The sequence below is a fragment of the Myxine glutinosa genome, chromosome 13 (assembly GCF_964187855.1).
Source record: "Myxine glutinosa chromosome 13, kmMyxGlut1.1, whole genome shotgun sequence".
NCBI lineage: Eukaryota > Metazoa > Chordata > Myxini > Myxiniformes > Myxinidae > Myxine > Myxine glutinosa.
In genome coordinates, this window is record NC_136273.1 from 67300004 (window position 1) to 67313252 (window position 13249).

Genomic DNA, 13249 nt, shown 5'->3' on the forward strand with positions numbered 1-13249 from the left:
AACAAGGGATTGCAACAAGACGTGAAAATCCTTGTTCACAGAGATATATTGTTGGAAAAGGGAGAAGAGCTTTTTCAGCCTCCTGAGTCAGAATGGGCTTATCCTAAAGTTGGGTCCAAAATTTCGAATACGGGAGCTTTTCAAAGCGTTGCTTCTGCACTTGAATTTCCTGGAGTTCCACACGTTCTTCTTGAAATCCCGAAATATCTTTTCCGACTTCACTGACGTACACATTGACACATTTCTGATCCAACTATGCTTCTTGATGTCGACGTTTTCTGGAAAATACCTGTCCATTTCTTCCTGAAGGTTCTTCAGATGATCTTCGAAAATACTTTTGACGTCAACAAGGGATATTTCCAATGCATCTTCCAGCACAGCACTCAGTTCTGGAAAGGCAACCGTTTTTACTTTAGCCAGTTTTTCTCTCCAAAGAGCAAGATTTTTCTTGAATAAGGCAATATTTTCACCTATGTCCACCATGGTATGATTACGGCCCTGCATATCTGAATTCAGGTGCATGAAGATGTCACCCAAATAGGCAAGCTTTGCCAGCAAAGCAGCATCTTTAAAGCAGTCTGCCAGTGCATGTCTCTTCTCATGTAAAAAAAATTTTTAAGGTAAATTTATTTAGTTAGTTAAAAATGTAGTTAATCTCAATTTTGTCAATTAATTTAGTATATCTCAATTTCCGTTTTTATTTCAATAACTCTTCCAAGAATCTTCCCTCGAGAGAGCCAACGAACATCAGAGTGGAACAGCAAGACCTGGTGATGTGATCCCATCTCTTCACGCATTTTATGGAAAATGTGTGAGTTTGAAGCCCTGGCCTTGACAAAATTCACAATTTGGATAACATCATCAAGAACTACATGGAGGTCCGGTTGCAAACGTTGAGTGGCAATGTTTTCCCGATGTAAGAAACAGTGAATTATCATAATATCAGAGTTTTCTACTTTAACACGAGTAACAAAACCCAAACAACTTCCCATCATAGATGGAGCTCTGTCAATGCACACAGCCAAGCAATTCAACCAGTCTAGATCATGTTTCTTGAAAAAATTGTTCATCATATTAAAGATGTCTTCTCCAGTTGTAGTACTTGACAGGGCATTGCAGAAAAGAAATTCTTCCAGAATGTCGTCTTCTCCTCTGTACCTTACAAAAACTATAAGTTGAGCATCACCTGCAATGTCTACTGATTCATCCGTCTGCAACGAAAATGTTCCTCCTTTTTTCAGTGCCACAACAGTTGAGTCAAAACATCATCTGAAATGAGATCAATTCGACGTTTGATGCTATTGTCAAAAAGTGGTACCGATTCAATCTTCTTGGAAACATCTTCTCTGCAAACGGTTTTCACAATTGCCACTGCTGCTGGCTTCACCAGCTCCTCTCCAATGTTTTGGGTTTTTTGCATCTTTCAATATACCACGCCACTGCAAAGGACGCCAAGGAAGCTTTCTAAAGAGAAAAGGCGAACTCGAGGGAGCATCATCCGACTTAATTTTACCTGTTCTTCTTTGTCCTCCCAGTAACTCCATGGCTTTTCGACAAAGTTTGGATGAACTGAATGCAAATCACGCTTCAATTTGTTTTCCTTCATAGATTCATACTGCAGTTGTGTTTTGCGTTGGGCCATTTTCCATTTAAATACCAGACCTGGAATGAAGAGTTATAGATTATAACATTTTTAGAAAACATCGGAAATTGCTTAAAAAGTTAAAAATAACCAATTGTAAAGTTAATTATTATAAATTGTTGTATTATTCGACTCGACACATAGTAACATTCATCAAAAACCGCATGTAAATAAAGACAAGTAAGATGCATGCAATACTTACTTTGTTTGTAATAACTAGATCTCAGCCTCCAGTAAGCAAGTGAAAGCACGACTGTCAGATTGTGAATATATAAAACATTGTGTTTTATGAAAATAAATCGAACGTAAATGTGGACTCAACCAAAACGAACCAGGAATGTTGGATTTGGGGGTGAGGGGTGGTGGGTGGGAAGTGGACACAACAATTAGCCAAAAGTGATACATATCCCCATTCCCAAAATCAATTGCAACTAGATAAGTGTTGCAACTAAATAATTTGATAACATGTATGGATTTTCGCCATACCAATATGACAAAATACCGTATGGAAAACATTAGATCAAATGTAGATGTGGACTCAACCAAAACAAGCCATGATTGTGGAATGGGTAAGGGGAATGGACAGAACCATTGGCCAAAAGTGATACTTTACTTGTAGAGTCCCTGTATAACAAGTGAATCCTCTTGGATTGCGCTGAGGTTCGGGCATGGAATTTCTAGGAGGAAGTATAATTTGTATGCAATGAAAGTACATGTAATATGGGATCGAGTAAGATCGAGTAAGCTTCACCAGTGCGCGTGCGCGAATTTACGTCACGTCAGCAGCGAGAAGGCGTTCCCCAACACGAACCAATCAGGAACTGCCACGCCCACTTATATGATCTCAGAATTCCTGTGACAGGAATTAGCGTTACACTGGCTGGAAGTCAATCGCTAGAGGCGCTTCCTCAGCGCCAATCACCAGTGCGCGTGCGCGAATTTACGTCACGTCGGCAGCGAGAAGGCGTTCCCCAACACGAACCAATCAGGAACTGCCACGCCCACTTATATGATCTCAGAATTCCTGTGACAGGAATTAGCGTTACACTGGGTGGAAGTCAATCGCTAAAGGTGCTTCCTCAGCGCCAATAAAGGTGCGACAGACGTGTCAGGAAAATTCTGGTCACATGATCCGTGTATGCCGTTATGTTTCCAATCATTATGAATGACAATATTCCTCACTTGCGTTAATTGTACGTCGGACAACGCTGTATACTTCTCGAGAATCATGTGGTGACATTCTAACAAGATGATGGGACATTTAATGTCAGTAGAAATGAATGAAGGATTACATGCACATTGCACATGCATATTTGCAGCACATGTATGTTTTCAGCATGTGAAGGATTACATGCACATGCTTGTTTTCAGCACATGTGAAGGATTACATATACACACATGTTTTCAGTGGCACAATACTTGTGTGAAAATAAATGAAGAGTTGGGAAAAAAAAGAGACATTCACTGATGGCTCATCTTCATCTTAATGTCGCCTCTTTTATTCCTGCTTTGTTCTTTCTAAATTCCTTCTTTCCAGTTTCATTTGATTGCAAAGAGAAACGTTCCCTTTCCATATCCGAAGAGATGGACTAGAGATAGACACACTCGTTTCTTTGTTTATAGCTGGGTCAGGATTTCAACCCAGACTAAACCGCTGCCATTCTGGTGTTTCACAGGCAGAGTAATTCAGCAGTGTATGTGCCATCCCTCCAATGGACATTAAGCCCGGTGTCCCGTCTGCTCTCATTAGTTGCTGGACGTTAAAGATCCCACTGTGTCCTTCGCCAAGAAAGCCGAGTCATCACCAGCATCCTGCTCAAATTTCATATTCCTGCCCTGACTAACTGATGGGAATGCAACGGCAAACCACCCAGCATAACCTTTGCCAAACAGCCAAGGACCTGTCTTCAGGCAGAGCCCACAACCAATCAATTAATATTCCCAAGCTCTTTCTCTTTTTTTCACTCACTATTGTTATATTTTATATTCTGTACACTAATGTGGTGTTCCTCCATTTCTGTCTTTCACTTTCCTTCTTCTGCTTCTTTCAAATTTCTGCATTCAGTCACGACCTGTGCTTCTTCTACTCACACGCTCTGAACACCTCACATCAGGCGCTCATCAGTGTGAACCTTTACTCGTGCATGACAATTCATTTTGCCATTGTTTCTGCGATATGTTTTAAGGTGACATCCATCCTATCTGATTGTATATGCTTATTATGACTCGTTGGAATAACGACAATAAAGCATGAAGTAATCTCCCTTTTGGGAGATGGGAGGGATGCTCTAAATTTTCTAGTCGAGCGATTGTTTACCCAGGCGCGGCCATCTTCTATTTCCACAAAATGCAATGCTGCTCCAGTAGGAGATACACACTGATGTCTGTATACTATCTCACTGATCTGTATACGTGTATTTTGCATACTTTATAAACTCTTTTATATACTTCCCCTCAAAAAAGAACAAGAAGCAAGATTTTTTTTTTTTTACTTTTAAAAATAAAAGGGGAAAAGTAAAAACATGCAGGGATGAAATTTCAAAAAAGCAAACAATGTAAGGATGCCACCGCAATACGACACCGCAATACGACACCGCAATACGACAACGCAATACGACACAGCAATACGACACCGCATTACGACACCGCATTACGACACCGCAATACGACACCGCAATACGACACCGCAATACGACACCGCAATACGACACCGCAATACGGCACCGCAATACGGCACCGCAATACGGCACCGCAATACGGCACCGCAATACGGCACCGCAATACGGCACCGCAATACGGCACCGCAATACGGCACCGCAATACGACACCGCAATACGACACCGCAATACGACACCGCAATACGACACCGCAATACGACACCGCAATACGACACCGCAATACGACACCGCAATACGACACCGCAATACGACACCGCAATACGACACCGCAATACGACACCGCAATACGACACCGCAATACGACACCGCAATACGACACCGCAATACGACACCGCAGTCCTCTTATGGATCACCATCATGACATATTTTGACATTTTACTTTTGTTGTGGGATTGGGATGGAGCAACCCGTCAAAATACGTACATGTTGTTAATCCATAAAAGGATTGTGGTGTTGTATCATGGTGGCATTCCTACCTTGTTTCGTTGTATTTTGAGATTTCATCCCTCTGCTTTTACCTTTTTTAACGTTTTTTTTCTTGTGTATATGTAGATATACAGTATATCACAGTGTATGTATTATTTAGCAGCTTTCGGTGAAACGTGTTTGCAGCAACTCGTGATTTAATTTGGTTGTTGCTGATTATCCTGTCAATGGGCAACAAACGATGTGTACCAAAGTCCGACCATGCTACATACAGTTTTGCTTTTTTTTTTTTTTGCTTTGAAAACGTTCTATTAATGGGAATATTCCTTTCATCTCACCTCTGAAATAATGACATTAGGCAAGCAGGATTGTTTTTAACGAATTTAATTTGAAAAGTCAGAGTTCATCTGATGCTTTTGCTTTGAAGACACACCACCGCCATGATGGTAACGACGTAGAAAGCACCTGCAGGTACATACCATCGTGATGCTCATCTCAATGTTGGAATTCAGGAGTGGGGGGTGGGGAAATGGGCATAGACATCCATTTTAGGTTATGCTGTTTTTAGGGTAAATGGGATCTTTCAAATAGAATGAGTTTGGAATAATTGCTTCCACGTTCAACATTCTGTTTATCATTTCCTTGTTTTCAAAATTCGTTTTCCATCACGTCATTTCGATTGAAAATTCTCATCTGATTTATGATCCATGTCCTCACTTTGGCATATGAACTTTATTGAGAAGGTCACTCTTGTGTAATGTCAAATATGTAGATTGTTATTTGGAGTGCTTTTATCAGACACCCATAATTAACTATTCCTCTTTGTTTCTGTCTTAACCCTATCTAGGCTGGGGAGGGGGTGGGGGCATAATGCCCCCCCTCGTCGATTTTTGTGATACCTTCCAAACCACCGCTGATCAGAAAATTTCCTTTCATTACTTTTTTTCGATAATCTTGCACAAGTTTTGATACCAAAGTTGCGAAAATTGTACGTACCGTTTAGGTGTTAGATAACATTTTGTGGTCGCATGTCCATCCAAAACCGTAATTTATTTGTGTGTGGCTGTGTGCGTGTCAAAAATGTACCCAAATCTGTGTTCTTTGCACTGGCTCATTTATAAATCCGAAGTGTTGTCCCTCTTTGTCTTCTTACAACACAGGCATGTTCATCTACAAAAATTACAATGCAGGCATGTTCGTCTGATGACCTTCTGTAGAAAAAACCAACAACCTGTAATTATTTATTTAAAGGTTTTATCTCACTGTCACGACACAAGTTTGCTCACAGTATTCTGGTCGTTACTGCGCCTGATGTGTACAGGTGAACGGCATAGACCTGCGGAATGCCACCCATGAACAAGCAGCTGCTGCACTCAAGGGTGCAGGGCAGACCGTCACAATCATTTCGCAGTACAAACCGGAAGGTACGACTCGGGCATTGGTTATTAATTTAACAATCATTACGTGGTACAAACCAGAAGGTAAAACTCAGGCATTTTGTTGAAGCACAAGTGGATATCAATTCCTCCCCAAACACAAGTGGAGAAACCACATCCTGCATTTAAATGTATGTTTTTTTGTGCAGGAGATGCATTTTCTTACCTTGATAGATAGCTTGGTGGGGAAATGTGCTTTCCTCCCAACAGAGGATGTTGTCCTTTAGCTTATGGAACCATATTCTGGGTACCCTTTTTGTGCCAATCTTAGCACTGGTTTTCATTTATATTGTTTCATACACCTCTTCAGCCTGTTCTCATTGACTTTTTGTGATGGTGTGTTTGAAATCTGTTGTGCTTGGGGTTATCCCTCCATGCTTTAATCATTTTTACATGATCCATCTGACATATAAAACTCTGCAGATCAGCACAAATTGGAATAACCGGTATTTAATTCTCTCACTGGTGAAGTGAAGTCTCATGGAAGAGTTAGACAATGTCGTGCAATATTGGACTAACATTGTTGTGGATGGGAACTGGAGGAGAGAAACCCCAAACGAATGTCAATGTGTGCAGAATACAGCCGCTTTGAGGCAAAAATCCACGATTTGCGTGAGCAAATGATGAACAGCAGTTTGAGTACTGGGTCGGGCTCTCTCAAGACGAGCCAGAAACGCTCACTCTACGTAAGGTATGATTTTACCCTTGCACTCACAATGACATGGACACACTTACTTTACATGCTTCTCTCAAAGCCGATTGGTGGTTGTTTCATGGACTTTCTCGTTCTTCACCATCAAAGATATGGTGTGTAATGTAACACACATTTAGTAGATTTAATTTCAAGGTCAAATCCTCAATGAAATGCCCTCATACAGGGTGAATTTTAAAATTCAAGAACCCTAAATAATTCCCATACACCACAAACTATATCTGCTAGGAATCTAATATTTTGTGTAAATGTACCCTAATGTTACAGAAAGACATGCCCAAAAAGATGAACCCCTGTTTCGTGTTTATAAAAATAAAAAAAACACCACAACATACCATACCATCCAAAACATTGTCCTATTCTCTTACCATCCTCTGGAGCCACTCACAGTAGGCTACACGTTTCTCTTTATGTGGCTCCAGTAACTGATGCACTGCATGGATTTTGTCGGGATAAAGTTTGAGTATCTTGTGACCGCCTTCCTTGCACTGGAATAATAATAATAATAATAATAATAATAATAATAATAAAGGAGTCTTATATAGCCCCATCAAGCAGAGTTAACGACCCTCGTGGTGCTTTACATTATCATGCGAACGCACACACACCGCACACACATACACAAACATACACACACACAGACACACATTCACTCTTGCCCTATTCCTCTCCCTCCCCATTCAAAACCCACAGATGTGTACTCTCCCCCTCCATCCCCCGCACACGTACACAGACATACTCTCGATCTCTGTCCCACCTCAAATCAAAGGGAATTCAGGACTTAGACTTTGAAAGACTTGTGAAACAGATAGGTTTTGAGGGAGGTTTTAAAGGCAGCAAGAGAGTCAACATGTCGAACAGAGGAAGGCAAGTCATTCCAGAGCAGAGGTGCAGCAAAGGAAAAGGATTTCTCGCCAAATGACTTGGTGCTGGTGTGCGGCGGCTCTAAGGTCATAGAGTCGTCGCTTGAGCGAAGCCGTTGCTGAGGTTCATAGAGAGTGACAAATCGGAGATATAGTGAGGTCCCGCTCCACACAATGATTTATAACATCGTGTGCAAATTTTGTATTTCACACGAGCAGAGACAGGCAGCCAGTGTAAAGATTCAAGGAGATGAGTAACATGGTCAGAATATGAACAGTGAGCTTCTTGTGCTAAATGTCTGATATTTATTTGGGCTTGCTTCCATTTTTTCCTGCACTTCATCCACTTTCTCTGGTGTAACAACACTTGGTTGGGCGCATGCACTTTTTAACTTTCACGTGGCCTGTTTCTCTGAACTGCTTCACCTGTTTCCATATCACTGATTTTGAAGGTTCCGTATGACCAACAAAGCACTTTTAAATGCAATTTGGCATTCCCTAAAGGATGCATTCATGATGTAATGTTCGAAAAGAAACACACGTTCTTCCACAGTAAGCGCCATGGCGTGACAGGGTGAAAATCGTGAAGCGATTCGGCTCATCTGATCATCTGATCATGTGCTTGTTGAAGTAGACATCTCTCTGACCATTCTCAGAGAGCCTCCTCAGCGTCGACGAGTCTGGCATTTCTCTCAGGCCAACTGGCACGGTCTTCAAGCAGCCATCAATCATCTGGACTGGTCTCCCATCTCGACCGCCTCTGACATCAATTCTTCCTGCGAATTCTTCCAAAGCAAAATGCTCTCTCCCATGCACAGATTTATCCCATCTCGTCTTCAGTTGTCATACCCTTTCTACCGTCCATGGTTCATGGAATCTTGTGGTGAGGCAGTTGCCCAGAAAAAACGTGCTTTCGCCTCCTGGAAAGCAAATCCAACGGAAGGAAATCTCATTTCCTTTCACAAAGCCCGAAACAAGTGTGTGTCCATCCTCAGGAGAACCAAGAAACAATATCTCTCCTCTCTGAAGACTGAGCTCTCAAACCTGTCTCCCTCTTCCAAATCCTGGTGGCGTCTGGTCAAATCTGTTTCTGGTGTTTGTTCCCCCTCCATCCCCTCCCTTACCCCAAACGGCTACACAGCTGACTCCGCACGTGAAAAAGCTGAATGCCTCAACTCTGTGTTTGCCTCTAAATCTTGTGTCCCAAACCCATCCCTCTTTGTACCCACCATACCCAGCCGTACCCAGCTGCTCCTGGACTCCGTGTCCTTTCCTCCTGACAAGGTGGAGAAGTTTCTGTCAACCCTCGACTCTGATTCTGCAAATGGACCTGCCGTCATCAGCCCACGGGTCCTAAAATCCTACTCTGCCGCTCTTTCACTCCCTCTCTCTGTTCTCTTCACCCTCTCTTTTGCTCAAGGTCATCTGCCATCAGCTTTGAAATCAGCCAACCTCACCGCTTTACACAAAAAATGTGCAAAAACATATCCTTGCAACTACAGACCAATCAGCCTTCTCCCAATTATCAGCAAAGTCATGGAATCCATCATTGCTTTGGATATCAAATCTTTCCTCTCCAATGGCTTGATCTCTGACCATCAATTTGGTTTCAGGCCAGGTCACTCTACTCTGGACATGCTGATGCTGCTTCTGCTGTCTCAACAATGGATGGAGGTCCTCAATGCCAAACAGGAAATTAGAGCTGTCTCCCTTGACATATCACGTGCCTTTGATATGGTCTGGCACTCCGCTCTGCTCACCAAACTCTCCTCCTATGATATCCATGGAAATCTCCACGCATAGCTTGCGGACTTCCTCTCTAGTCGTAGTCAACGTGTGGCCCTGAATGGGTTTCTCTCATCTCCCCTTCCTGTTCAGGCTGGAGTTCCCCAAGGCAGTGTTCTGGGCCCTGTGCTTTTTCTTGTCTTCATCAATGATCTCTCTGACTCTCTTGAAAATCCTCTCTACTTCTTTGCTGATGACTCCACTCTCTGCCGCTCCATTCCTCATCCCTCAGATCGGCAGTCTGCAGCCTCCTCACTCTCTGCAGACCTGGAGAAAATCAGACTGGTCAAACAAGTGGAACATGTCTTTCAATCCTGACAAATCTCATACTCTTACTATTTCTCTCTGAAAAGACCAACTGGACAACCCTCCCATCTACTTTCTGAACAATCCTCTCCAAGAAGTTCTGTCACTCAAGCTTTTGGGTCTCACCATCTGCCATGATCTTTCCTGGGAAAACCACATTTCCAAGCTTGCCTCCAAAGGCAGTTGCCGATTGGGCATACTCCATCGTGTGAAGTCCTTCCTTGGCACACCTGAGCTCCTCACCTCATACAAGGCTTTCATCCGCAGCTCAATGGAATGCTGTTCTCCCCTCTGGGCCGGTGCTCCTGCCTCACACCTAGCTCGGCTTCACGCTGTTGAAACCAAAGCTTTCAGTATCATTGCAATCTCCCGCGATGAAGCTAACTCCGAGGGCCTTTCACTTACTCACCGCAGGCAGGTCGGTGGTCTTTCTGTCTTCAACCGACTCCTCTCTGGCCTTGCTCCCCCAGCTCTCTCTGGGCTCTGTCCCCCAAATATTCCTACAGGTCGCACAAGATCTGCCTGCAACCCTCTTATGGTTAAACTGCCAAAATCAAGACTCTCTGCTCACCTTCACTCCTTCATTCCTCTTTTCTCCCGCCTCTGGAACAAACTCCCTCACTCTCTTCAATCCCACTCCTCCCTCCAGGTCTTTAAAACAGCTGTTCACCACCATCTCTTATCTTCCCCCATCCAAAACCTTGATCTTTTCTACCCCCGCTAATTTCACCCCAGATCCACTTTTCTGAAATACCAACTTCTTTCCTGGAAGTCCTTGCAGTGTCCTTTTGTTTTGTACTTATCCCACCCCCCCCCCCCCCCCCATTCCCACGCCTCCTCCCCCCAAGCCCTCTCCCTCCCACAGATCTCCCGATGTCCCTGCTCTCAAATGTTGTGTTTGTGCTTCCCCTTCTCTCCCCACCTAGTTACCGCTCCCCTTATTATATGTTTTGTGTGTCTTTGATTTTTTGTGTGTTAAATGTTAGCTCTTTGACGAGCCTAGATCCTGTACCCCAAAAAAAAAAAAGAAAGCGTCACTGCTGGGTCACCTCATAAATCACGTGATACCTGATAACTCTTAGGATCATGTTACATCTTTTTGTAACATCAGGCTACATTTACACAAAATATTAGGTTCCTAACAGATGTAGGTTTTAGGGTATGGGAATTATTTTGGGTTCACAAATTAAAACATCACCCTTTATTTTATTAAATATCATACTGGATTAATATGTTTGGCCATTGACCTCTTCATTTCCCGAATAAATCGAAACTCACCTTTGCCGTGGTGCAGCAGCTGAGCTCTACTCGGTCCTGACACTTTATCAGGTGATAAACCCCTCAACCTTTTAAAAAATATTATATTTCTCCTTCCCTCGCCCCATCCTCCTTTCCACTACAAATTTACTATTTTTATTTTTCGAGTCAGTTTTCAAACAGTATATTTTTATATCTCTGCTAACATTTAAAACAGTACATTTTATGACTTTACCATTATTATCAAGATTTCCAGCAATGAGGACGTTGATCCTGTGCCCTTTACTGAACGGCCGATTATACAACACTTAGTTATAACCTGTGGAAAATCGTTAACAAAAAGGAGGTTGATTAACTCATTCATCGGCTTTGGTAACAAAATTCCTTATCCACGATGAAAAGCTTTGAAAACAAGGTCCTGATATATTAATCAACCCACTTCCTATGTGTTGCACCTGACCAGTCGTGCCCGATAAGACAATAACATTGACAACGCCTGTATGTCCCACAAGTTCAACGCCACTCACAATGTTAAGAAAGTTGAGGCACTCTCGTATGCTGGCCGAGGTATTGCCCATTTTCAGTAGGGTTCATGTTTTGCCGGTCAGTCCACCCTCTTGATTACTTCCTGTTCCAGGTGAGAAGTAATAATTATTCCTCACTGTGGACAAGCAATCTCGATGCCCCTTGGACGTTCAAATGCAATAAACTCAAACCTCCTCGTTTACCTCCAATGAATAAAACTGATGTTGCAGCTTCTGCGATGCAATATGTGGTAAAATCTTCATTTTGATTGGGTACGAAATCAGCATCGCCCCTTAACTGCTCACTCACAAAAGATCGACTTCATTTGTATGTAGTTTTCCAGTTATTCACACTCAAACATTTCCCAGTGAGTTATCCCCTTGCAGTATGATGTGGCTGCTTCACCTTCACAATTTGACACTCGTTTCATTGTGTGTGGCCTCCACACACACACAACAGGCATTTTAAGGCCATTTTCCCTGCTAGAGCGGGGGTTAGCCTATACTGACTGACTATATCACATAACTGACTACATTGTGTGTGACCTCCAACATCTGAAAACAGAAATGAATGCAATTCCGCACTTCTCCTGTCTATGGAACGGCATGAGGGGGTGGACTTTCCCTCATTTTCCCTTTGTCTCCAATTGTAACAAAAGGCTGTTCTGTCTCACTCTTCCCTCTGAGGCTTCAAGCACGCATTGCATCGCCATCTCATGTAATCCCTAATTCTGACCCATGATCTCTGTCACCCCCAATAACCTTTTCTAGGCCAATAATCTTACTTGCTTGTTTCAGTATTTCTTCCCCTCCTCCCTCCCATATTTTTTTCTTCATTCATTCCCTTGATGTTTTTCCCACTGTCACTTTTACCTTGCCTTTCCGTGAGCCTCGTTTCTGTAATAGTCCAGGAGCCCAGAAGGTTTATTCAAGTGAAAAGCGCCGGAACGTTTGACCTCATGGGCTGATGGGGTCATCCACCGACATCACAAAAATGCATTGCTGCCAGGTCTGACCCGTGGCTTTCCCCCCGAAATCACACAGTGACGCCATTACCGAAAAACCTATTTTGCTCAATATCTGGAGAACTATGCATGATAATATCACGAATAAGGTGTCTATACCTATGTTTACATGGTCAATCATTGCACCGACACCCGCATTATTGCTAGAAAATGTATAGTTTTCCAGGTAAATGTATAGTCCACCCCCTCATTAAGCGACGCCATTACCGAACAACGATACATGGAAAACTTGCAAGTGTGCAGTTCACATAAATAACTTGATGTCCTCTTGGCATAACAAGTCTTCTCTGTCACTTTCGTCACTCTCATCACTGTCCTCACTCCAAGCATTATCTGACTCTTCCTCATCTACTAAATTATCTTCCACGCCATCCCCGTCATCCTCATGTGGGCCTGTGAGGGACTCTGGAACTGAACTTCCTGGATACCAGTCTGGTTCAAAGCAGTTTTGAGTACAACTTCCATCCATAGTCTGTCGTACTCGCCCCACCAGTTGTATCTGTCTGATCAGCTCTCTTCCAGATTCTTGCCACATAGTGTGCCCTTTACATATGATTACCAAGTGTCTTGGCGCACGGGGGAAGAGAGGCACAGT

The 13249-nt window shown here is 42.9% G+C and overlaps 1 protein-coding gene across 1 annotated transcript in view; it reads left to right on the forward strand.

The window, feature by feature from the left end:
* Positions 1 to 13249, forward strand: part of DLG1 (discs large MAGUK scaffold protein 1) — a gene marked incomplete in the record, with an annotated part of 214084 nt that overhangs the window by 134512 nt on the left and 66323 nt on the right. Inside the window, 2 exon segments of the mRNA XM_078767605.1 lie at positions 6068 to 6170; positions 6759 to 6873. Of these exon segments, the coding sequence (XP_078623731.1) occupies positions 6068 to 6170; positions 6759 to 6873 (218 nt within the window).